This window comes from Acomys russatus, chromosome 2, assembly GCF_903995435.1.
Source record: "Acomys russatus chromosome 2, mAcoRus1.1, whole genome shotgun sequence".
Taxonomy (NCBI): Eukaryota; Metazoa; Chordata; class Mammalia; order Rodentia; family Muridae; genus Acomys; species Acomys russatus.
Genome location: NC_067138.1, coordinates 71,255,285 through 71,281,422, shown reverse-complemented (window position 1 = coordinate 71,281,422; position 26,138 = coordinate 71,255,285). Strand labels below are relative to the sequence as shown.

At 51.2% G+C, this 26,138-nt stretch overlaps 3 protein-coding genes across 3 annotated transcripts in view; 1 reads left to right on the top strand and 2 right to left on the bottom strand.

Annotated features, from left to right (window-relative positions):
• Akna (AT-hook transcription factor) overlaps positions 1-5,340 on the top strand; it is a 38,962-nt gene extending 33,622 nt beyond the window's left edge. Inside the window, exons 19-22 of the mRNA XM_051163072.1 lie at positions 1,157-1,252; positions 2,103-2,219; positions 2,462-2,648; positions 5,028-5,340. Coding sequence (XP_051019029.1) covers positions 1,157-1,252; positions 2,103-2,219; positions 2,462-2,648; positions 5,028-5,268 — 641 coding nt within the window. The 3' untranslated portion in view covers positions 5,269-5,340. The remainder of the gene's footprint in view (positions 1-1,156; positions 1,253-2,102; positions 2,220-2,461; positions 2,649-5,027) is intronic.
• Positions 5,341-7,688: 2,348 nt separating this feature from the next.
• On the bottom strand, positions 7,689-11,325 carry Orm1 (orosomucoid 1). The gene is given in 6 exon segments (XM_051156491.1): positions 7,689-7,766; positions 9,309-9,412; positions 9,550-9,657; positions 10,388-10,458; positions 10,667-10,809; positions 11,138-11,325. Coding segments are annotated over 6 exon segments (618 nt in total). The 5' UTR covers positions 11,252-11,325.
• A 6,254-nt stretch (positions 11,326-17,579) lies between these two features.
• Col27a1 (collagen type XXVII alpha 1 chain) overlaps positions 17,580-26,138 on the bottom strand; it is a 114,952-nt gene continuing 106,393 nt past the window's right edge. The window contains 8 exon segments of the mRNA XM_051163061.1: positions 17,580-18,854; positions 20,110-20,307; positions 20,309-20,329; positions 21,330-21,439; positions 22,334-22,505; positions 23,230-23,295; positions 24,748-24,774; positions 25,809-25,844. Coding sequence (XP_051019018.1) covers positions 18,708-18,854; positions 20,110-20,307; positions 20,309-20,329; positions 21,330-21,439; positions 22,334-22,505; positions 23,230-23,295; positions 24,748-24,774; positions 25,809-25,844 — 777 coding nt within the window. The 3' untranslated portion in view covers positions 17,580-18,707.

Here is a 26,138-nt window from a genome sequence, read left to right as displayed (position 1 = left end):
GAGCAAGTTGGGGAGGAAAAGGTTTATTCTGCTTAACACTTCCACATCGCTGTTCATCATCGAAGGAAGTCAGGACAGAAACTCAAACAGGCAGGGACCTGGGGGCAGGAGCTGATGCAGAGGCCTTGGAGGGGTGCTGCTCACTGACTTGTTCCTCATGGCTTGCTCAGCCTGCTTTCTTATAGAACCCAGGCATGGCACCACCATGGACTGGGCCCTCTCTATCTATCACCAATTAAGAAAACGCCCTACAGCTGCATCTTATGGAGACATTTTTTCCCACTGAGTCTCCTTCCTCTCTGATGACTTTAGCGTGTGTCAAATTGACACAAAACCAACTGGTACAGGCAAGATCTCTGACTGACCTGGAATCTCGCTGACTCAGGTAGTCCCGGTGACCATCTGTGCTTGGAGTTCATCTCTCCCCCACCTCCTGAATGCTTGGGTGACAGGTGGTCACAGTGCCCACCCACCTACCTCTTCCGTGAGTGTTAAGGCTCCAAGCTCTGGTCTTCCCATCTGTGCTGTGAGCACTTTAGCCACCGAGTCATGTCCTCAGCCTCAGCCCTTGCGTTTATTATTAAGTGCTCAAACTTGCTGGGAACTCAGAACATATTCGCCTCCATCCAGTGGGATTTCAGGAGCTTGAGACTGGGACTAGCCAGCTTTCTAGTGGCACTGAGGTCTTTTCATTGGCTGTCCAATACTATCTTGTTTTGTCCTTGCTGCAGTCCCAGAAATTGGCCCTACCATGTCCCTCTTTCCTGCTGTTTACAGCCCCAGGAGGGACATTGCTGAGCCCAGGCAAGGAAGGGACAACACTGACTTCTAACTCATGGCACCAGCCTTGACATTTCTGCCACACCAGTTTCCACAATTAAGGGCTAATCGCTTCCACACAGCAAGAACTGGCAGCTACTTCTAGAAGCAGAGCTGCAGCAAGGAGCCTGGAGCCGGCAGTAGTAAACAGGCATCTGCGTTCTGTGCATATGTATACACACTTGTACAATAGGCCCACCCATGGTGTGTGCATTCACATGTGCACAGGAGATAGGCACAGGACAATTAGCAAAACCACCGGAAGAGGAAAGAGACAATCAAACCATTCCTGAGTCCACATAGGTGTTGACACTGATCTTTCTGGATTCTTCTCTAGGCCAGGAGTACCACATTCTGTCACCCAAGGCTGTCCTGAAGGATAGTGGCACGGCCTCCTGTCCCCACTGCCAGCCTATTAGGACCCAGGGTGCAGGTAAGAGACAGCACTTTGGTCAGCTGGAGCTTAGCCTTTCTCCATTGGGAAATTTTGCCAGAGATGAACAGGGACTATTTTGTAAGAGGCGAGTAACTGCTCAAGGGCACAGAGCTTACAAGTGGTGGAGCCAGTATTTGAACTCAGGTCTTTATGCTCCAGAGCACTGGCCCCTCCCCACCACGGATCACTGTCCTGACAGACTTTCCCATTCACTCACTCACTCACTCACTCACTCACTCACTCAGCAACTCCCAACACTGTGCCTAAGGAACCAACGTGGAAGCAGAGTGGTCAGGGCAAACAGACCTGGGACACATGCCCAAACTTGGCATGGGAGGTTCCCAGGGGGTGTGCTGGCCAAGTGTGGCCTGGAGAGCAAGCGGACAAGTCTGATGCTCAGCCAGGGGCGACACTGGGTATCTACAGTGAGTGACTACCGGGATCCCTGTTGTGGGACTGTTCCCTGGACCCGCCACTGACCCTGGCTTCCCACTGTTCTGGGCTCCCATGGGAGGACTGGGGCTGTCTAGCTGGCAAAATGGACTTGTCGTCTGGAGGGCCTGCGCCAGGTGGCCACTTCTCTTGCCAGAGTACTGCCTTGAGAAGCCTCAGTTTCCTCAACTGTACAGGGGAGATGGGCAGAGCAGCTAGCCCGGGGGGCTGCTGGGCATTGTGGACTGACAAATGAAAGTCATTAGCATGTGCTCCGTGCCTGCCTATGCCATCATGGTTGCTATCCACATGGTCCTCCAGCAGGCAGCCTGGGTGGCTGCTTCAGGGGACTCAGGTCAGATAACATAGAGGTCAGCCATCCTTTCCAGGCAGCCCTCTCTTTCTTCCCTTCCAGGCAGCGCCATCTCCAGGGAGCCACGCGGACCCTCTGCTGCTGACACCCTCCGCTGTCCCCTGTGTGGTGAAGTCAAGTCCACTGCAGAAACAGACGGCCCCAGCTCAGGCCCCTCGGGTAGGAATGAGCACTTAGCATCTTCCTCCAGTCATGGTCTTGGCCAGACCTTGGGACTGCTGTAAGCTCAGTTAGAGCAAAATAATCAGAGCAGAGAGGTGACTTCTCAGAGGGATGTCCTGCCCGGGACGCACCCCACTGCCCATCACTGGAAAGTGGTGGGGCAGCTGGCTAGCCCACCATGCTTGGCTGCATCCACCCATGTCCTGGTAAATGTCTCTGTGTCCTTTCTTCCTTTACAGGGAAGAGCACCCCAAGAAAAGCTGCACCTTCCACTCCCAGCCCCAAGCAGAAGAACAGGTCGACGGGCTCACCAGTTCAAATGCCCCCTGGATTCTGGTACCTAGCTGCTGCATCCCCAGCCCCGGCCCCACCAGCCTTGGCCTACATCTCCTCGGCTCCCATCATTTCTTACTCACCACCCACTGTGTGAGTCTTCCCTTCCAGCTGCACCAGCCTAGGAGTACTTGAAAAAATTAGCATGCTTGTATCATGTCAGAGGGCTGTGAGTCACGAGTAGTGCCTCCCTGCGATTTATTTGAATGGAAAATGAAGTGCAAGCCTGACTTTTTTGTAGTCGTTCAACAAACCCTTGAGTGGGGGACCAGACTGCTGGGTGCTGGGGACCCACTTGTAAACTAGATTGACAAGAAGGCCCTGTCTCCAGAGCTACATCTTCCTGGGGATCTAGAACCCTAGCCATCATCCTCTCCTAGTGAGCAAGGAGTGTGTGTGTGTGTGTGTGTGTGTGTGTGTGTGTGTTTTCTAATTTTTCACTCATTTTTTCAATTGACTCCATTAGTGGGGTGGTTTTGGATTTAGGAGAATGGAGTGGGTACTACACAGCTTTCCCGTGTGCTACGCCGGCCCTCCCCCCTCCGCCCCCCGCCAGCCTGTTGCGATGTTGTCTGTGTTCATTTTCACACTTGCCTCTGCCAGAGAACCAACTCAGATGCTTTAGTAATTAACCAAAGTTGTGGTTTTCTTCTAGCAACCTTGAGTTATGTCTGAAGACCGTTCTATTCTGGGGTACCTCCAGGACCCCCTACATTTCATTGGCAACTCAGGTCCCTCTTGGTGGTGCCTGCTGCTCCATATTGCTCTGTCTCCATGACTTCGGCATGCAGGGGCCACCAGCTAGATGGGTTCAGGGTTGAACGCCACCTATCGAGTAATGGTGACTAGGCATGGCAGCCCGGTGGCACTTGAGACATGGCTGTACAGGAGGAGGCCTCCTCTCCTCTCATCACTGCTGTGGCCAAGGCAGGGGACTGCTTCTTTAAGCCTCAGTTTCTCTATCTGTCCAATGGGAGAGGTGGCTCTGCCAGGCACTGATGTGAGAGGGTTAAGCGAGGCACGTATCAAGACTCCATTTGGATGTTTGTGACATCTGTCCTGTGATTACGGCAAGTGTCATGCCTGACAAAAACAACACCTAAGCTATCTCTCCAGCCCTGTGTGTCCCCCGCCCACCCCGCCGAGGCCCTCTAGTCTTAACTACCACCAGCTGTAAAGTGAATTTGTTGGGATGCAATGTTACCAGTAGACAGTCTGCCTGTGGATAACGGGATGCTAGCTGCCTCTGTGGCAACTGAGCCATTAGAAACAGAAGGCCAAGGTACCAGCAGGTACCAGGTCTTCAAGAGGGACCAGGCCTGGGGTACAGTTTCTTCTTCCTTCTTGGTTGAGTGTGGGCGGGTCCTTCAGCGTAGCTTTGCTTCATGTCCAGACCCTGACTCACCGGATATGTGCCCTCCCCCATGTTTCCTGTCCTAGAACAGAGAAGACTTGGTGCCATTTAGCAGCTCTATGGGAGACTCAGGGTTCTCTACCGTTTTCTTTTTTTCTTTTTGGTTTTTCGAGACAGGGTCTCTCTGTGTAGCTTTAGCTGTCCTGGACCCGCTTTGTAGACCAGGCTGGCCTCGAACTCACAGCCATCCACCTGCCTCTGCCTCCCGAGTGCTGGGATTATAGGCGTGCGCCACCACGCCCGGCTTTTCTCTACCATTTTCAAAGCAAATCTTTATAAAGTCTGGGCCTGAGGAAGAGCTCCCAAGGTTGTGGTGGCCACAAGGAAGGGGAGGAGTATGTGGCCAGCAGTTGGAGAGTGACTTTGGGCAGATCGCTTTGGCTTCCTGACCTGTTTCTTCTGTGAAACGGGTGGTCAAGATGTTTACATTGAGGAATACTTGATGCCAGAGCTTCCTCAAGGGTTGCTTGTAGCCTTAGTGCTTCAGGACCCAGCATGCTTCCTGATTGAAGTAAGAATTGCAGTGGTGCTGTGCTGCCACCTACTGGCCAGATGCAGCCCTACAGCAGAGGCTCTGTAGTCCACTGTCTTCATCTTTTGCCCTGGGAAGCTTGGAACTCACAGGCCAAGTTGGTCCTCATATGAGCTGCAAGTATGAGACCTGCAGGTGCTCTGCTACCCCCAGGAAGCCAAGTCATTCAGTTTAGCACCTTCCATCAATACCTGCCACTTGCTGATTAGAGAATGCTCCAGAATCTGGTAGAACTCCATTGCAGCCCCAGTGTAAGACAGGCAGCACACAGTGGGTAGTCTGTAAGTGATTGCTAAGTGAGAGGATGGTGTGAAATAATTGTGCCTAGCACCTGCTCCTGGGCAGGTACTCACACATACAGTCTCCTTCATTCATCCGAGCTCGTCTCTCTACACAGGGCCTTTGTACAGGGAAGGAAACAGACAGTGGTGTAAAGTAGACATACAGCCAGGGCTCCGAACCCATAGCCATTGGTTTTGCCTGGCTCTGGCCATACTCACATGCCTGCTCTTCCTTCTCTCCCAAGGTACTACGCAACCCCAGCACCTACCTCAGCCCGGACAGCCTCCCCACAGCCTGCCCGGAGATCTCGGGGAAGCCGGCACTCTGTCCATCTGGGTCTGAGTGACCTGGAGGAGCTGCAGGCTGCACTCAGCGAGGCTGCACGGGCCGCTGAGAACGTGCGCTCCACCACCCGCCAGCTGAGCCGCTCCCTGTCTGCCGACCTGCGCCAAGCCCGGAGCCTGCGAGGTTCCTGCCTCTTCTGACTCCCTGGATGGAGACTCCAAGATTGAGGAGGCAGGCAGCCACTGTTGGCCCCCAGGCAACGGTCTCCTGGAGCCACTGATGGCTGGAAGATGCCATCCCCCCTCCCCAGGAGTGCCGCCTGCTGGGTCCATGTGGCATGTCTAAAATGGAGAGACATTGGTCTGGTTGAGCATCCAAGGGACCAGCTCTGTCTAAGAGGTGTAGTGATCATGGCTACCCACCTCAAGTCGGAGCCTCTGAGACGTGCCTCATCATCCCTTGTCCTCCTCCAGCTAATTGTATGGATCTTACGGGACAGACTCTTTACACTGGGGAGCTAACCTGAGCTTGGACTCTTCTCAGAAGGCAGGGAGGACACGAACGGACTGGTCTCGGCAGGTTTCCTCTTAACTGCCTGTAATAGCCACTTTGAGGCAGGCATTGTCAAGGAGAACCTAGCAGGGGATTTTGTTCCTGGTAACCTGTGGGCCAGGGGAGTACTTGGGGACTCATAATAGTCTTGGCATGGAGGCCTCAGGTGACACATGCCCAGATCTTCTGTGGTTACAGAAGTTTCACCCCTGAGCCTACAGAGTTGAGGCACCCAACAGCCTCAGACCTTCCCACTGTTTCTTTGGATTTTGTTAGCATCCCCTAGAGAACCAAGCTACCTGCTAGACTCTGGCCTGAGGCTAAGAGGCCAGGCCAACATCCCTTTCCTCGTCCCATAGCAAAGTGACCTCAGCATTTCTGGAATGTGTGCTTATCACAGATTGTTTATATATGGGAGGCATTTAAAAATCTATTTTCGTTATAAAAGCAAATGAAGGAAAATAAATAATGCTCTTAAGAAAGGGAAAAGAAATTCCCAAAGCTACTTGTGTCTTTGGTGTGTATCAGGAGCCTGTGGTTTCTAAAGATGAGGCTGTGGGCAGGGAAGTAGATGCTCAGCTAAGGTCTCCCCACCAGGATACTGGCTGCATAGCATTCCAGAATGCCTGCCTTTCTACTGACATCTGTCTCTCGTTTGCCTAGAGAGGCCATCTGAGCAGGGCCCTTTGTCCTCAGGCCAGAGATGGTAGGGGACAGTCAGCAAGAGAGTGTCTGCGAACACCAGGCCGGAGTCTCCTTCCAGAGCAATGCGCACCCTCTGCCTGTGCCCAGTTTGATACGGGGCATGCATGTGGCACTGTTTTACAATTCCCGTTCTGCTCCAGTTTATTGACAGGCAGAGCTGCCTGCATTAGGTGGGGTTTTCCCCATTTCTGTGACAAAATAGCTGAGAAAAGCAACTGAAGGGTGGAATGCTCACTGGTGAGGAGGGACACAGCCCACCATGTCAGGAGGATACGGAATCTGTCATACTGACTGCATCCAGTCAGGACAGACATGAGCTTAGCAGAGAGAGATGAATGTAGATACTCAACTCGTTTTCTCCATTTTGGTAAGTGGGGGACGCCAGCCCAAGGCACAAAGCCGCCCGCATTTGGGGGTGTCTGGCTCTCTCTGGAAATGTCCTCACAGACACACACAGTGTATCGCCTAGGTGACTGGAAACCCAGTTAAGTGTAAAGATTCTCTCACACCTTGTGTTTGCCACTGAGTGGACGGTGCCTCAGGAATTCCAGTCTCCACTGTGAAACAGATGTCAGCTTGCCTCCAGAGAGCCAGTCTCATCTCACAGTGTCAACGTCTTCCGCGTCCCATATGGGTACACCCTGAAGACACTTCCGGACGACATCCAGCCCCTCTAGCCTACGTCTACCATGCCACCTTGCCTTGGCTTTTGTACAGTGACCATATTAGCATCCACATAGACCTTCCTGTTTCCCAGCTCACCTCCCTGCAAGTGATAGGATGGCACTTCTGAAGTAAAGACCCTTATGACAGGCACTGTACAGCCGGACTCCCCACCTCACTCACTGCTGCTTGGGTCCTCTGCCTTTGTCTTTCCCAAATGTGCCTCTTGGGTTTGGGGTTCATAACAAGAGCAGTTCTTTCTAGCCTGACTCAGAGACCCCTTCCAGGAAGCCTTTTCAGATGTCTGTGGTTGGTCTCATTGAACCTAGCTAAGGCTCCTTTCATGACAGGCCTCTTCAGGAAGGAAGGAAGAAAGGAAGGAAAGAAGGGAAGGAGGGAGGGAGAGGAAGAGAGGGAAGGAAAAAGGAAGGAAGGGGAGGGAAGGAAGGAGAGAGGGAAGGAAAAAGAAGGAAGGGGAGGGAAGGAGGGAGAGAGGGAGGGAAGGAAGGGAGAAAAGGAAGGAAGGGAGAGGAGGGAGGGGAGGGAGGGAAAAAGAAAGGAAGGAAGAAAGAAAAAAAGGAAGCAAAGAAATGATTATTGACTTTTTTTCACCAAACCTTTATTTGTTTAGAGAAAGAACCAAGGTGCACAGGGTGAGGGATGGGCATGGGGACAGCCCACGGAGTACAAAGAGCTGAGCTCATGCCTGGCCTTCCTAGGGGTCCTTCTCTGTCTTCTTATCCAGATCAGGCTGCTTCTGCTCCTGACTGCACACATCCTGGAAGATATCGGTAAAAGAGCAGAGTGATTGAGCCAGGTGCGGTGGCATACACCTGGGGGGAGGGGAGTGCGGAGGCAGGAGGATTCCTGTGAGTTCCAGGGTAGCCTCAGCTACAGGATGAGGTGTGTAAAAAAAAATATCTGGCAAGATAGGTAAGCCTGAAGGACAACTAGAATTTGATCCCCAGAGCCCATGTGAGGGTGGATGAAGAGGACTGTGTCACAGTCATCCTCTGACAACCACACACATGTCCTGGCATGCTTGGGTCTTCACAGACACACACACGCACTCACTCATGCACGCATGCACCCACATGCATGCACGCGCACACACATACACACATGCATGCATGCACGCACACATGCACAGGAGCACACAGATGAATGCACATGCACACACAAGGGAGAAATCACAGTGGTTGGCCAGAAAAGGCAAGGTAGTGTCAACCAGCTGTACCTTAGATCTATCATGGCTTCACTGTAGTGCCTGGAACAGTGGTTCTCAGCCTTCCTAATGCTGCGACCCTTTAATACAGTTCCTCATGGTGTGGTGACCCCTAACCATTGTTTTGTTGCTATTTCATAACTGTACTTTTGCTATTAGAAATCATAAAGTAAATATCTGATATACATGTGACTCCCCTTCAAAGGAGTCATGATCCACAGGTTGAGAACCACTGATCTACAGCAAGCCATTTCCCCTCTCTGAACCTCAGTTTATTCACTTTATTGAATGGGAGCACAGAGTCCCCCAAAGGGCAAGCATTTTCTGAACCCTTCTGTCCATAGATGCAGGGTGAGTCTTCTGGCTTCACTGACTTGCAGATAAAGCAACTGAGGCTTGGGTGGCTGGGTGACATTTTTTGGGGTTCCCTGTTTGTGAAATGAGGAAGGGCTGGCAGTGAAACAGCTCAATTCCAGTGGCTGTATGCAGGCACCTTCCCCCTGGGAACACAAGGCTGATGTTGGCATGAAGGGCTCAGGTGACCAGAGAATGGAGTCACAAAAGGATTGAGTGCTAAGTGCAAACTCATTGGCTGAATCTATGGCCTCCGCTAGGACAAAGCCACAGCTGAGGAAACCTTTCCCTCGGCACAGGTTTAGAGAGAGCATCAAGAATGGATGACCATGTGGGGCACCCACGCCTATCACCAAAGTCATCGGGCTTGCTGGAGATGGCATGGCAGGGGAGGCTTCAATCACAACTTCCCTTGTATAGGTAGTGAAATGAAGGGCAGAGAAATGCCTGGTGCCCTGGCACCAGCTGTTCCCTCAGTTGCCCTTTCTGATCCTGCCCCTTATCTTCTTTAGTCTCTCCAGCACCTACGACTTAAGCCCACCTACTCCAGCCTCATTGCCCATCCGTGGTCTCTGTGAAACTCAGCTGCCACAACAGGCAACGGAGTGACCAGAGCGTTCTTAACAACAAGACACCTGCCTCGCTGTGCTGCCTTACCCAGTAGCTTGCCCTCTCTGAGTCTCTAGGGTCACTCAGAATGGGACCACTGCCAGGGGGATATCCCCTAGCCTCTTCACTTACCTTCTTCCAGTCGACATAGATGATTTCTGACTCATCCATGCCCATACTTTCGACAGCCTTCTGGAATTGTTCCTTTAGCTCCGGAGCAATATCTGGCTTGTCAGCTACAAGGGAGAATGGGGGGCGGGGGGTGCTGGGTAAGGGTTCTGCAGTTCTGGGTAAGGGTATGAGTGATGTGGGATGTCAGTGGGGGACTGAGGGTATGGCCCAGCGGATGGGCTCAGGGCTTCAAGGGGTTTACCATAAAAGGACAGGCCCTTGTTCTTCTCATCCTCCGGGAAAAAGGCAAGCGTGAAGCCTCTATGTTTCTTCATCAGCTTCAGGTGGGCAAAGTGTTCTATTGCCCCTTCTGCAGGAGGAAGAGCTCCCATGAGTCACCATGATCCCCGTGCCCAAGGTGAGGAAGCAAAAAGCTATGGACAAATGCCTGGGGTTCGGCGTCTGCTGTGTGTCAGCCCTATTCTGCATTCGTCATAGATAAGGAATGGCAGGGGCCTTGGGAAGATGGCGGTAGGGGCAGACAAGGATTAAAAGCCTCAGGGTTGCTAAGCAGTATCTGATCAGGCCCACCAGCGTTTGTGTGGCCTTCCTATGTCTTGTCCCTGGTGGCATGGGTGAAGTCACTGGCTGCCCAGCCTATGGATTCTCGCTCTGAGCCCACAGAGGAGTGTAAGGGATAGTTAAAAGAGAGACAGGAGCCGGCACAGTGGCACGTACCTATAATCCCACCACTCAAGGAGGCAGAGGCAGGTAGATCACTGTGAGCTCGAGGCTAGCTTGGTCTACAAAGTGAGTCCAGGACAGCCAAGGCTACACAGAGAAACTCTGTCTCAAAAAACCAGAGAGAGAGGAGAAAGGAGAGAGAGAGAGACAGAGACAGAGACAGAGACAGAGACAGAGACACAGAGAGAGAGACAGAGAGAGACACAGAGAGAGAGTCTGGTCTGGAGCTAGACGCTGGTTTGAATCCTGCTTCTAATGAAAAGCAGGCAGACCCAAATAATGACAACTGTCTTGTTCCGTTTCCTCCTCTGATCCTTGCACTACCCTCCCAGAAAACAGTGAGTTCACACTCTCACCATATTTGGAGAGGGTCCCATTTTCTCTCTGGACTCCAAGCTGGCTGGAGTTATAGACACACCGGCCCTCTCTAGAGGCAAACAGAAGGTGGACAATGAAGAGAGAGGTCATCAGAAGCGGTGAGCAGCACGCGGGCAAGAGACATGTAGAAAAGACAGTTAAGTGTCCCCATTCCTGAAGGTGGGTGAGGAGACCAGGCAGAAGAAGTTTGCTCAGGTCTCCAGGCATCCAGGAATGGAGGCCAGGGCTGGGGTGGGGCAGCTGCGGCAAGGACTCACATGGTCTGGTACTCTTGGAGGAGAATAGTGTCGTCTGTCAAGTTGGGGTGAAAGTAAAAGAAATCCGCCTGGATCTTTTGAGCTTCCTGTTTGAACTCGGGGTTGCGTAAAGACGAACCGATGTAAAACCATTTACCAGAGAGCTGGGAAGAGGCAGGCACACGGGTGAGCAGAGGTTAGAGTGTGGACCTTGGCAGTCAGCAGTGATGGGAAGACTGAAGCCCCAGGCAAGGATCACACAGGCAACTCAGAAATCAGCCATCTGTCCCCTACTGAGAGACCTCAGAGTGATGCTTCTGAGTTTGGAGGCAGATGGATGCCACCAGCGTCCCAGGCTGGTTAGAATTCCCCCCCAGGAGAGGGAAGGGCAGGACCAGGAGCATAGAGATGAACATAGACATCAGGGAAGGAATAGCCCAGAGGAAAAGAAGCCACCTACACCTCAGGGCCAGGCCCTGGGCAGGCACTCACCCAGTTCAGGGTGCCATTGGTAATAGGCATGTCTGTAAAATTGGCATGTTCTGGCTTCTGAGCCACCAGCAGTGGCAGGAGGCTCAAAAGGACAAGAACCGTGCTCAGTGCCATGCCGACACCCAGAGGCACCAGAGCCAGGAAGAGCTGCCTGATGGCTGGAGGATGCAGTGACCTTTATAACAAGATGTGGGAGGGGCACTGGAGCCCAGCCAGGGCCTGCAGAGCGGAGGCACAATCCCACCAGCACTTGGGAAATGTCTTGCGAAAACTGTTCCCTTGAGCCAGCTTAAGTGCACCTCCCACAGCCAGTGCTGACACAGGCTCCTGTTGCTCCAGTTGCTTGAAATCGAGTGGCCAAGATAAGTACAGGGCTAGCCTGATGACGCTTGACATGTCACCAGCCAGCAGTCCCGTCCATCTACTAGTCTATGGAGCTGTTGCCTAGCAGGAGTGAGACCCAGGCACAAATCAACCCCTGAAGGTGTTATGAAGAGGTCCCAGGTCAGGGTTGGGAGGAGACTGGGAAGATACTTACGGGGTCAGGTTGAGAGCCTTGAACAAAGATGGATTAGTTTCCAAATGAGTGTGGTGCTTCTGGGAAGCCCTACCCAGCCCTGAAGCCAGTCAAACGTTCAACAGAGGGGTGGCTCTGAGGTGAACATCTAGTTCAGCAAACATTCCAGTATCTAAACCAGGAAAGCATCTGTCTATGGCAGTGCATGCCCAATCCCGGAGTTGGGCCCAGCATCCAGTAAACATCTGGTTCTAGTTCCTGCCTGATGTAACCTGATCTTTGTCCGCATGAATGAACACTCTTGAAAAGTATTGTTATGGACAGGCATGGTGACTCCTCTTGAGGCAGGGAGTTATTGCTGGGAGCTTGAGACCAGCCTGGGATTACAGACCAGCTGTTTCAAAGCTTCAACAACAAATGTATTATAGCATTCTCACAGTTTTGTGTTTTATTTTCTATGTCCCCCACATGTTTTTGTATTTCAGTATAGCCAGAGCTATGTTTTCAATGATTCATAACACTTACTATGTTTTAACTTCATGAGACCCTTTAATTTATGGCATTTGTATTGTATTTTTCACCTTATAATAAGAAGCATCAGAGCAACATATTACCTTTTAAAATTACTCAGCCATCCAACAGAAGGAAAAAAAAAGCATGAATTACCTCCAGTATTGTGTGTGTAAATGATTCTAGTGGAATTATTCAAAGTAGCCCCAAACCTGAATCTGTTAAATGCTCATCTCCAGGAAAATGAGAAATGGATTGTGACAGTCCATACAAGAACAGCGTTGCTTAGCAACAGAGGGAAATAGACTACCAATCGATTTGACAATACAAATGAATCTCAGCAATATCATGGCCAGCAATAGAACTCAGATATGACGGAGGCAGGACTGTATGAATCTGTTTATAGGAAGTTCCAGAATAGCCCGAACTAATCTGTAATGGTAGAAATCAAGCCTAGAGCAAAAGGATGGGGCCGCAGAAGGTCCTGAGAGTGCCCTACAGTGGAGTGTGGTGTTCAGGGCCTAGGAGGGGAGAACTGGCTGAGCTGGAGACCTAAAAGATGTTTTGCTGTATTCATTCAGCATCAAGAAAATGCATCTTCTGTCAAGGGAGGAAAAACAAAACCATGACGATTTCAAAAGCACTGATGATGGTATCTTCTACGTTCTGTCCCAATTTAGCAGTGCAGCAGAAATCATCATCTGTTTCTCACTCTCTCTTACACACACACACACACACACACACACACACACACACACACACACAGAAGGATTTGTTGGGTAACATTTATGCTCATGTATCTGTGGAAACCTGGTTCTGACAGCGAACAGTGTGTGGTCTAAGCATTCCTCACGGCACTGCCCCAGGGGAGTGATTCTCTACACCTGAGCCTTGTGGTCAGTAAGTGACCACCAAAGCTGACCAGCATGGCTTCCAGGCCTGGAAGAGATTCAAAGGAACCTGGAGCAAGGAGAGAAGGCAAGCGGGCTGCATTCCGGTTCCTCCTGCTTTGCATCATTGGATTCCCGCATCATCGGCTCTTGCTTCAGGTAACACCAAAAAATCAACCTTCTCACAAAGTCGACTGTGGAAATGTGCCACAGCTGAGGTCAGGCAGCATCTGCCCAAGGTGTTGAGAATCAGTTTAACAGTACCCCAGCATGCCTATTGCTCCCAGCACCTGCACAAGCTGAGGGAACAAACACACAGCAGGTTCCAGACTCTGACAACCGAGGCCTGAACGCTAGCCTTGTGAGTCATTTCTAGTTGTACAAAACTTAAGGACAAGATGTGACTAATGAAACCAACCCCCCAAATGTATACGTTATAATATCAGCTTTATGTTCACACTTTGGCTTTAGAACATAGAATTGTCTAGAACGCTGACCCATGGGTCTCCACTAGTTCAAGAGCAGAAATTCATGCAGTAGCCTGCACGGGGTGAGAACGTCTGTGGGGGAAAATGCTTTGCCTTTCCTCAGAAAAGGTATGTGATCCTTGCTGTCCTTATGGTCACTTAGGCTGCCCCTGGGGTCTGGCCACACCCACGTGGCTGGCCACGTACTTCCTCTAAGCACATCCAGCACCTAGCACCCGCTCTCCAGGGACTCTTCTCCTTCCTGTCTCTCCATCCATCCCGGCACAGTAACTAAAGTCTGTGGGAAAGAAGAGAAAGGAAAAGACCCCAGTGAATAGAACACAGCGGTAAAGCATTCTCCTGGATTTGTGGCTTGCTAGCTGAGCGACCTCAGGCGCAGTACTTAACTTCTCTGTGCTTCATTTTTCTCCGTTTGTAAAATAGAGACCGCCACACTGGCTAGGTTGTTATGGGGTTTCCACCAGTTCCAAGCTGTAAGGTGTTTGTCCTTTACCATCAGCTCAATGACACACTAGATGGACACGGGTGGGGGAGGGGAGCGGAAGTAAAAGAAAAAAAAAAAAAAAGCAGACCCCGGCTTGGTTAATCACAGATTGGAGTCCACTTCTAAGGGCACTAAAATGCAAAAACATGCCTATCGCTGGCTCAAGAAAAGACAGTCCTCCATGACATGGATGAGGTGGCAAGTGGCACAGAGAGGTTAAGGCACACAGCAGTAGAGCACAAGTGACTTTACACCTCAGATGTGAGGAGCACTCTCCACCGGCTTCTGCAGCAGCAGCCATGGGGAAGGCCTGCCACTCTCCATTTGGACCTGTGGGTCAGGGCTGAGAAAATACACCAAAGACTGTTGGGACAAGTCCAGACCCTGTTTGGCAATCTTGGAAACTTACGTCTGACTGACCTTTATAGACTTCAGTTCCTTTGTCTAGAAGCTCATCACAGTATACACACGTCTCCTAAGCCACACACCTGAGATGAAAGCTTAGCACACTTTGTACTGGTGCAGGGGGAGTGGTCCCGGAGCGGGAACCACCTCCTGTACTGTGAACACGAATGGCGCTTTTCAAGGCTTGAAGTGTCTGTAGCTGGCCTCTGTAGATCATACAATTGAGCCTGTGCGTGGTGGCACACACCCATAATCCCAGCAGTGCAGAGATAGGATGGAAGTGAGCAGACTCCTGGTGCTCCGTGTCCACCACTGAGTTAGCTGACTTTATGACCTTCATGCCAAATTAGAGACTCCGTGTGAAATATGGTTGATTTCTCTGAGGAAAAAAAATATTGAGTTTTGCCTACACACACACACACACACACACACACACACACACACACACGCACACACACACACACACTCAGCAGCAACTGACTTTTATTCTACCCTACTACTGTGGACAATAGCCCAACCTGCAGCTGGCAGGCAGGATAGAGCATAGTTCTTATGACAAAATGAGGTCCCTCTCAAGGCCCTGACCCAGGCAGAAGCTGGGCCCAGAACTTCTAGTAGTCTGTCTGTCTGTCTGTGTCCTCCTCTTTCTCTCACAGGCTGCTGGACATTGTGGGGTAAGCTGGCCACGGCTGCCCTTGCAGCATTGTGGACAGAACAAACACAGCCAGGTTGAGCTTTTCCCTGGAAGCCCAGCCCTCACGGGAATCCATCCTGGAGACTTCCTGACACCTAGGTTGTGTAATGGAAGATTGAGAAATGCCTGGCTTAGAGAAAGTTACCACCTTCCTGATAAGCCACTTTGAGGAAAAAACAAAAAACCCAAAACAAAACAAAACAAAACAAAACAGAAAAACAACAACAACAACAAACCAAAACAAAATAACAACAACAAAAAACGGCCTTAACTCCAGTGTGTTCACTGGCCAGGTCACAGGGACCCATAAATGAAAACCAGGCTGTCATGAACATACTCTGTCTTTCCCTCCAGCCCTTCCAGCAGGCTCCCATGTCTCCTGTGTGTCATCCACAAAGCCACAGAGACACTGCTGGCACTCTCAGAGTTCTGATCTCCAGGCCAACTTTTGTCCTGTCCTTCCAGCTCTGCCACCTGCCACCTGTACAGCTGGGCTCCAGGCCGCCAGTGCAGCTTGGATCCACCAGTGACTTCCGTTGAGTGGTGCCAGAGCCCCGCCCCCCCCACCCCCCACCCCCCGCTGCTGCTCTGCAATCTGAAGAGAGTCACTGGGCTCTTCCCAACATGTGGATGAGCAAGGCTTGTTTCCCTAGCAGCAGCCTTGGACCCAGAGCCACGCTGATGCCTGGACATCTAGGCCTGTTGCTCAGCACACAGAAGGTTCTCAAACCAACAATTCAGACTTCCTCCTACACCTTTTCCTAAGCAGGTGTTATGGATTCTCTGAGATGGAGGTGTTCACTCATGATAGCCAGAAAGGGGGACACAGCCGGTGTCTCTCGACTAGCAAACAGATAACTCATGATCCGTCCATACTATATGATTCTGCCTCGACAACAGCTATTTTGAATGGTATGCACCACAACTGCTTTGGGGTGACCCTCCTCTGTTTTCCTTGCTTAGCTTCTCAGGATACTATACATAGGTAAAATATGAACATGGTTTGTTTTAATTTTGTGTGTGTGTGTGTGTGTCTCTGTGTGTGGGTGTAAATATGTGTAGGGGTGCATGTTCATGTATGCATGCGTGAGTGTGTGCCTATGTGTGTATGCATGTAGAGGCCAGTGATCGACCTCAGGTGTCATTCCTCAGGAACTGTCTGGCTCATGTCTTGAGGCAGGGTCCCTCACTGAACCTGCAGCTCATTGATTTGGCTAGGCTGGCTGGTGAGCAGGCCCCAGGGGTCCTCCTGTCTCCACTGTCCCTTTGCTAGGATTACAAGTGTGTACCACCACATCTGACTTTTTATGTGGGTCTGGGACTTGAACTCTGGTCCTCATATTCACCCAGCAAACAACTTTACCAACAGTCATTTGCCCAGCCCTGGTACATAAAGCTTTACAACAAGGCCCTTGTGCCAGGAATGTACCCTTCCTTCTTACTTGGTGTTGCTGTGTCCAGGACTGACTTTCTGTAGTAGAGCCCCAAATTGCATTCTGTTTGGCTCACTTCTTTCTTTGCTTTCTTGGCACCTGCAGTCATCTCTTGGATTCTGAGGTGGGCTGACCCAGAATAATAGTACGTAACATATGGTCATCAAAATAAATGAATGAAGGGCACATGCAAAGCCTCGGGTCTCATCCCTGAGTATGGAGTACAACAGCAAGGGGCCAGGAGAACTCTAGGCTTAGGGGCTTGGATAGAGAATAGGTCTTCCTGCACTTTGACATCCCACCCTTCCTCCAGAACCTTGGCAGGCAGCACTCCTGATGTCCTAAGCTTTAAGTTCCAAACCCCAGGGCCGGTCACTGCCTCAGCAGGATACCCTCCCTCCATCTTCTCACCTCACTGCAGAAGCTGCCTGTGAGTGCTGGGAGGAAGCATCAGACCACAAACTCATCTTTCCATTGCGCAGTTTTAAATATTTATTTAAAGTCCAGAAGGGAATGGGAGAAACGGAACCCACTGGGGGGTTTGAACACACCGACATTTAGACAGAAATAAAGGGACAACAGTGACTACGCATCAAGTGACAAGAAGAGGACAGAGGGAGACACAGATGGGGATACAGGAAACAGCGCTCAGATGGGGACAAAATGACAACAAACATATCCGGGCTTGGGAAGGCAGGAAGGGGTGCACAGGCAGCATACGGGGAGGGGTGGGCAGGAGTGAGGTATTAAATAATGAAAATCAAATCCAATTCCCCACAAGACACAACGTTAGAAACACACAAATAGAGACGTTCACATCAATCTTGCTTCTAAAAAAATAATCCCACCATTAAAATAACTTCCAAATCCAATTAGGGTCCCAACTTGTTTAGGTTGCATGGAAGGTCACTGTTGTGGTGGCCGATGAGGTACCCATAACTGTTCCTTCCTCCCCAACCCAAGTTGGCACTTAGGGGAAAGGATGGTGGGTTTATTTCTACATAGCGGAGAAAACAAGAAGGTTGGAGACACTTGGAAGGACGGGCTCCCAGGAGGGAAGACCTTGGGGTGTCACCTGGTTTCGGGGATGGCTCTGTATCTAGTCCACCTTCAAGATCAGCCCTAATCAAGGATCCTCCTCAGAATCAAGGCATCTTCTTCCAGGGCAGTCTTCTAAGGGGGGCCAAGCCCCTCCAGGAGAAAGGAGGACCATGTCAAAGCGCCCTCTCAAAGGGCAGACATTTCAAAGCCCAGAATTAGCAGAAAGTTTTCTATTTCTGGTTTCTGGTAGGATTTTTTTTTGTTGGGTTTTCTTTTTTCTTTTCTTTTTTTCTTCTTTTGTTTTCTTTCTTTTTTCTTTTTTTCCTCCTCAGCAGATTACAAGGATGATGCTTAGTAACATTTTTTAACTCCTCATTTGGAGGAGAGAAAGTGGGCAGGGCCCACTCAGAGTTTCTTCAAAGCCCATGGCAACAATAACAGTAGCACCTTCAGAATGTTAAATAAGGTTTTTTTTTCTCCTTAAAAAAAAAATCACATACACAATTACAATTGTGAGCACCAGCGATTTCACAGTGGGAGGTAGCACCCAGCACCCAGCCCAGGGGTCAGCACCTCAGCCTGGGGGCCTGCCTCTCCACACCCCCAGCTTTTCTTCTTCTTCCTCACCTCTCCCAGGTGAAAAAAAATAGTAACACACCTTCTCTTTGTTTAAATAATATATATAGATATAGATATAGATTTCTTTTCTCCTCTCTCTTTTTTTCATGTCTCCTTTCTAATATTGCACATCAAAAGCTCCCTATCAGGAACCAGCTGATGACACGCCCCCTTCCCTTGAGGTGGCATCAATGGTAGGGAGCTCTTTGGGCAGTTGGGAAGGGGGGTGTCTACAGAGCTACACAAACAGGTCATGGGCTGGAGTGGGCTGCAAGGCCAGCTTGCTCTGACTGGCTCTTTGGTTGGTTCCTGGGGCGCAGCTGGGATGGGTGGTTCTCCAGGACAGCCTCAGACCTGCTACTCCTTTTCAACTCCTGATGAGCAGATAACAGCTGGGACCTGCACGCGTCCTAAGGTAGGGACCTGCAACTTCTGGGGCCAGCTGCCCCCGCTTCTTCCTGGCCCCACAAGGCTTAGAGGAGCCCGGAGGTCAGAGGAAGCATGCTGGTCCAACTTCAAGGCGGTACTGCTTCCCTGATGAGACAGGTGGGAGGTTGTCCACACTGACAATGGGCAGCTGCTGGGGGTCCTGGGTCCGGAAGGTGAACAGTGTCTGGTGCCAGCGGCCATCATGAACCTGAGAGTAGGCAGGGAGACGACAGTGAATGCCTTTTCCGTCACTTTTCGCTTTTGCGGAAGCAATAACTTATGTGGCACATCTGGGTACACCTCTGACTTGGTTGCTTCCGGATTTTAATTTTTTTTTTCAAATTTTTAATTGTATGTATGTGGTGTGTCTGAGTGTGGGTTGGTGTATGTGAGTGTAGGCGCCCTTGAAGACCAGATAGTATCAGATCCTCTGGAGCCAGAGTTCTAGTGATTGTGACCTGTCCAACATGGGTGCTGAGAACTGGACTCGGGTTGTGTGTGAGAGCAGAGCAGCAAGTGCTCTTATCTTCCCTCTCATCTCTCTAACATCTATCTATCATCTGTCTGTCTGTCTGTCTGTCTGTCTGTCTGTCTGTCTGTCTATCCATCCATTTAACCATCTATCTATATACCTACTTGTTTATCTATCTGTCTATCTATCTATTTTGAGACATGACCTCATATAGCCCAGCCTTGCCTCGAACTCCTATTTGTCCTGCCTCTACCTCCCCCTCGGACTCCCAGTTGAGTACTGGGGAACACAAGTGTGGTCCATCACACCAACTTCAATTTTTAATTGTTTCTGTCTTTTATTCTTGGTACCATTGCATAAAGTTCACTGTTTCACCTTTGGGACACGTTCCTAGTTATTTTCCATTCTACAAGTAGAATAGATACTGGCCTTTTATTTACAGGGCTGTTTTCCAGTCTTCTTCTCAGTAGTTTTGTGTGGGGAGCCAGTTCCCCCACATTCTTAAAGACACTGTGTATTACTAGTTTTACTTTATGAAAGTAGTTTTACCTTTTCCTACTGTCTTCCCCAGTGTCTGAAGCCTATCATGTTTAAGATTTGAAAATGATATTAAAAGATATTAAAAGAAAGAAAACAGCCTGATTGGTGGAGTGAAGAGAACAGACACTGTTTTGAAGAGATCTTTGCAAATATCAAAAGATTTTATTAGCCTGAAGGACGTTAACCAGTATAGACTTCCCCTGAGTAGGTTCCCAGAGAAGTGCTTGCCTAGGGTGTGCAAGGCCCTGGGTTCACCCCCAGCAACACACATGTGCACACGTGCATATGCACACACATGCACATGGGCACACACACAGAATGCCTCATGAGGTTGCATGATGGTTAAAATTGTATACAATATAATATAAAATTATAAGACATACTCATAAAGCCAAGCAAATTCCTCCCACTGTCCCCACATCAAGGGACATTGAGGGACTCCAACAGTTACCTTGCAGCCATCCATAGACACCTCTGGCCTGAACTGACCCCCAGCCTCGAAGACCTGTCCATTCCAGGCACGGAAGCGCACGGCTTGCCTGGCAGAGAGGCTCCCTGGGCCCTCCTGCCACACTGTCAGGTTCAGGCAGTGGATTGTGATGTGCTGTGTCCCCTCGGAGCTGAGCAGGTGCAAGAAATTCATCTGGACCCCGGCTAACAGCAAACTCCACCTGTTGGGGGAGATGCAGGTAGCAGCGCCCTGCAGACCCCAGATTCCCTGCCTTTCTGGAGGGCACCAGGGTAAGCCCTTTCGGGGCCAGCTATTCCTGTCATCGGCCCACTCAAAAGACAAGGAAAACTGAGTTCTGCGTGAACTGGGCCTGCTTCTGGTATTCTGTTACAGTAACACAAAGCTAAGTAAAGCAATCTGTCACGGTTCCTGAATGGGCCATCACTGCCCTTGGGTACCTGTGCTGACAATCCAGACTTATACCTCTGCCTGACAGGCTTGCCATGTGGCTCCGAAACCTGCAAGTCCCCAAGAGAGCCCACAGAGGTTACAGTGTCCCTGCTGTGCTGTGAGCTCCAGCTCAAGGACAGTGGGAAAGGCTGATCTCCCCAACACCCAGCTCAGGATCTGGCTAAGTCAAGAAGCCAGTGACTGGGGAGTGGAACCAGCGCTTGACTCATCCAGGGAGAGGAGCCTTATGGAGTCTCTGGATACAAAAATCTGGGGGCTCTCTACCTTTTCCGGAGCTAGAGCAGCTTCTTTTTGTGGCCTTCCCACCTCTACACCGGAAACAGATAAACAAGGCGGGGAAAGGGTGTTCTGAACGGGAAAGGCCATACCCCCAAGCTGCTGCCTGCCTGCTCAACTGTTGAGTGACCTGGCCCCACCCTGGGGACAGGCATAACGTCCTGGCACCTAACAGGAGTTAATGAGCACACGTGCAAGAGTGATGTGCGTTCCCGATACACACTTTTCTGACTTTGTACCAGCAGTTCATGATTCTTCTGGGCTATCTACTCTGCTTTCAATCTGAGGCAAATGTCAAGGGACGCTGGGGTCTTTAGCACTGTACAGTCCTGCACGTGCCCCAACTTCTAAGTGAGGAAACTAAGTCTCAAGAGGGCATGGTTTCCCCATAGCCTTTTAGGAAGATGAACAGGGCTCAGGGCAGAGACTGCAGGGTGGGCCGAGCCTAGTGGCAATGAGGGAGCAGATGGTACCTTGGAGGCCGTGATGGGCTTCAGACACGTCTGGCCGCCGTGTGTAAAGTTGCAAGAGACTTCAATGGTGTCAGAGGAGCAGCCGAGGTTGGGGTCTACCCAGTAGGTGCCTGCAGCAGAGCAGGACAGAACTGTGTGTATCAGGAGGGAGCCTGGAGGGGGTTCTGTAGGACCTGTACCTGTGACTCAATGGGCCTGCAGTGGGGCGGGAAATGATGAGCAAGGCAAGCAGACACAGGCTATCTCAAGGCACAGGCAGGGAAAGGTGTCTTCCTGGTAGAGCTGACCCATAACCTGGCAACACTCCCTGCGCTGCGGCTGGGGTTTATCTACTCTATAGAGCAGACAACTGGGGTCTCAGCTCCCCCAGATTCTTCAAGGCTCAGACTTGCTCCCAGGACCTTCCCCGGGAGCTGGGGGGCTCAGGGCTTCACTCTGACCTACACTTGGCTTCTGCATCTGCACTTCTGGCCTCTCTGCTGGGCTTCCTGGTGGACGAGAGGTCAGCAGCAGAGAAAGGGATGCCCCAACATTTCCTGCTAGCTATATACATAGCAAGGAGGGATTGAGTGGTACCATGGTGTGTCCCCTCTCACAGATGAGAGGGCAGGTGAGGTTATGAGGTAAGGATCCCTGCTCAAGCAGGAAGCTCCTGGGTTCTCCTAGCCTTTGGAGAGCTTTTTGGGGTTTTTTTGTTTTGTTTTGTTTGTTTTTCTGAAGTTTTTATCCTTATGCTCGGAATGGTTCCAGCTTGTGACACTATTGGCTGCATATGGCCCATCCTCTCTGCAATATTCTCAAAGCCTGAACCACGGGCCTGGCAGACTGTGAGGCTCAGCAGCTGTTTCCTGGAGGAATAAATGATGCTGTGTGTCTGTGATGACAGGAACTTGGCTGAGATATGCCAAGGACCCAGCACTCCATGGACTTGAGCTCCTCCTGAAATTGTGCCACCCCAACACTGGCAGGAAGCCCCTTCCCCCCAGCCTCAGAGACAGCCTTACCATCCGCCATCCTCTGCTCACAGTCCATGAGGTCCCGGCAGACCCGGGCTGGGTTCTCCTTGGTGCCCAAGGGCGTCTTAATGCTCTGGATGAGGTTGCTGAGGTAGTGTAAGGTTTTGAAGATCTCGCCTCCCTGGTCCAGCACCAGCTGGTCCGGATAGCTGTGCCCCTGCTATGGAGAAAGAAGCAGTGCCATTGGCCTGTGAAGTCCTGGCCTTGCCCACGGTCCCAGACACCTTGCTCTAAAATCCTCACTGTCCGGGAGATCTGGTGACCTCTCAGTTCCTAGCTAGCTTAGACTGGCTACTTCTCCTTACAACAGATGAGGAAAGGGAGGGTCAGGGGCATACCGTAGCAGGGACAAGGGCTGGTTCCTCACCCATAACCTATGAACCCCATCAATGTTGGCAGAAAGTCTGAACTAGGGTGGTGGGGCTTCCCATCATGAGAAGGAAGCAAGGCTGAAAGATACTGGCCGGCGTGAAGAGCACCCAAGACCCGTCTCGGCCTGGAGCTGTGGGGCAGAGCTGACCAGAGGCCGGGTCTCGGCAGTGCTCACTTGCTTCTGTGCGATCTCAGTGTGACCTTGGGAACCTGCTGTGGGCCGTGGGCCCGAGAAGCACCCCTCTCTGACTCGGGCCAGCCACGCACCAGACAGGGAGGCTTCTAAGCAGTGTGAGCATAGTGTCTGCACCTGGCCTGGTTCTGGCAGCGTGGGCTGGGGTTCCACTTTGGACTGTGGTTTCCATCGGAGTCCTGCATCTTAAACTGTGAGGTATGACTTAAGATAAGGGCTCTGGCACTCTGAGTGCCAGCCATGGGGATAGCATTGACCTCCAGGACCTCTCTCTTTCACCCAGGACTGGAAGTCACGTACGCAGAGATCCTGGCAGTACCTCTGGTCTGATTGCTCTGTGAGCATCCATCCATGTCTGGAAAGCTGCCCCAAGGTCATCTTGCTGCTGTGCAAGGAAAAAGACAAGATGTGTATTCTGTCCTCCTCCCAGGGGAAACCAGATTTTGAAACCCATGTGAATGCTTTGGTCTTCGGCCTTGTCTCCCTCCACGCATGCTCTGGCACCAGGCACATATGGTTCTTCTCAGTCCCTAAACGCCTTGCTCTCTCTAGATCCGGGACCTTTCCACCTCTTCCCACTGCCTGGGGGTGGGGGTGGGGGGAGTCTCTCCTGTCTCCAACACAGTATCTGCCTTTCTCAACTGGGGGTGATAATGCTCCTCAGAGGACACTGAGCCCCACCACGTGATGTGTTTTCAATTGCTATGCCTAAGGAAGAGACACCTCTGCATCTCAAGGTTGGAGGCAAGGAATGCTGCTAAACCCAGCTCGTGACATGTAGCTCAGTAAAGCTAGGAAACTGGTAGCGGTGCTCTGCGCTGGTTCTGTGATGGAAGACCTCTGTGGATGCTGCTGCCTCCAGGCTGGTGAGGCCCCGCCTCTACATCCCTGCAGACCCCGTGGCTCTGACTGTTCTGCTCTTGAGTATGCCTGGCACCCAGATGGGTTGAACACAGCTGTAGGCTTGGCCAAGGACATGGCAAGGAGTCTGGGGTTGGGGTTCACAGGCGGGCTGTTGGGGGACTCCCGGCTCTGCATCGTCCCACAGAGAGGCCAGACTTGGTTCCCTGGTCTGAAAAATAAACTCCCAAACTAAACATTCTCCCAGAGCCACTAAGACGCTAATAGTGTCTGGCATACGATGAGTGGTGGGTACATTGCAGCTATGAGCTATACAGAGTATGCACTCTCCTTTTCCATATCTTGGCAGGAGCAGGGCTCTACCTGGCTCTTCTTCCTGTGCCTGTCTTTCTGATGAAGGGACAAGGGAGGTGACAGGTAAGTGCTGTGTACGTATGAACAGCACAAAGGGACGGACAGGGAGGAGCTGAGATAGAAAGAATCCTTGAGCGCCCAGTAGCCCTAGAGCATCTTTTGCGCCCAGCCTTCTCTGTTACCACACCCCAGGGATGCTGTCAGGGTCTGACCCAGTGCTCACTGGTGTAGGGACATGGGGGCCAATTGGCCTCCAGGCTAGGAAGGCTGAGCTCTGGTGGGGTTGCTGTGCCCACCAGAGAGCCAAATAGGTCCCAGTGTCCCCGTATACCTGGCCCTCTGAGCCCCGAGTCTGAGCATCAACCCATGAGTATGGAGGACAGAGATAGGCTCTGGGACTGGCACTACAGCAGCCCCCTCCCCCGGCTCACAGCTGGGGACGTGGATGAGCCTCTTGCCCAGGGCTCCTCCTGCAAGTCCAGCCCCATGACTCCAGAGCAAGGGACAGAACATAGACATCCTAGAGGTCCATCCACTGTGGCCAGAGAAGGTCCAGTGGCTTCTCCCTTGCCCACTCAATAGCTTCATCCCAAAAGGCCAAAGGCAACGGTATGCAACTTACAAACTGGATAGGATGCCAAGCAGGACCCTGGAAAAGAAGATGGCAGGTCAGTATTTGATAGGGACTTGTGCTGGAGGTTCATGTCGCTGGAGAATGGAGGTGCTAGGCTGCAGGAGAAAGCCTGCCAGGGGCATGTTGGGTATCTATTTCTTCTAAGTCAGAACACTTGCTCTTAGAAGGAGGAGTCATCAGGCCCCTCCCCAGAGTTAGAAAACGAGTTGCAAAGAATCTGAGAGGATGTGGGGCGGGAGGTCTCCTGCCAGCCAAGGCGCATGCAAGCCGGGAAGGAAGCTCCCATAAAGCAGCTCTCAGGAGCCTTCATCCATGTCAGTTTTGAGCCACTGATGTTCCCATACGTGAGCCTAATAAGCACACTAGCACACTAGACTGAGGTGGGAGCGTTTCTGTGTTCTGTCAATGTCCTATCTAAGGTGGACATCTCCCCAGGAAAAGTCTCACAATAGGTCCTCACTCGACCTGCTCTATGCGCTCTAAAAGTCTGTAGGCCATGGGAAGCACATGAGGTCCATGTGGCTTTGGGTCAGGGCATAGTCTGCCATTAAAACCTTAATCCCAGAACACAGGAAGCAGAGGCAGGTGGATCTCTGTGAGTTCAAGGCCAGCTTAGTCTACAAAGAGAATATTAGGACAGACAGTGCTACGCAGAGAAACCCTGCTTTGAAAAACAACCACCCCCCCCAAAAAAAGAGCAACAACAACAACAAAAACCCTTGGTCTAGGGGATGGAGAAGTGGCTCAGAAGTTAAGAGCACTTGTTCTTGCAGGGGACCTGGGTTTGGTTCCCAGCACTCATATGATGGCTTACAACCATCTCTAAGTCCAGTTCCAGGGGATCCAATCCCCCTCTTCTGACCCCCAAAAGCACCAGGTATGGCTGCAGTGCACTTACATGCATGTGTGTGGGTAGGCTAAACATTCACACACAGGAAATAAAAATAAATAATATTTTAAAACAAACAAAAATAACTTTGGCCTCATTCAAAGGAGCCAACCTCCTCCCCTGGGAATCCAAAAGGCCCATGGGGCATGCAGCTACCTACCGGAGGACCTGGCCGACCCCTTGGACCAGGAGGACCCTGCGGAAGAAAGAGGAGACAGTCAGCGCTGGACAGTTCCTTACCCAGGCTGTCCTCTGCCTACCCAGGCCCAGAGATAATGTTCCCCTGGGATAGGATAGGAGGATACAAAGGGAAGGGATGTGATCCACAAGTGTGGAGGAAGGATGGAGAGAGAGAGGAGGGAGAGAGAGAGAGGAGAGAGAGAGAGAGAGAGAGAGAGAGAGAGAGAGAGAGAGAGAGAGAGAAGAAGAAGAAGAAGAAGAAAAGAAGAAGAAGAAGAAGAAGAAGAAGAAGAAGAAGAAGAGGAGGAGG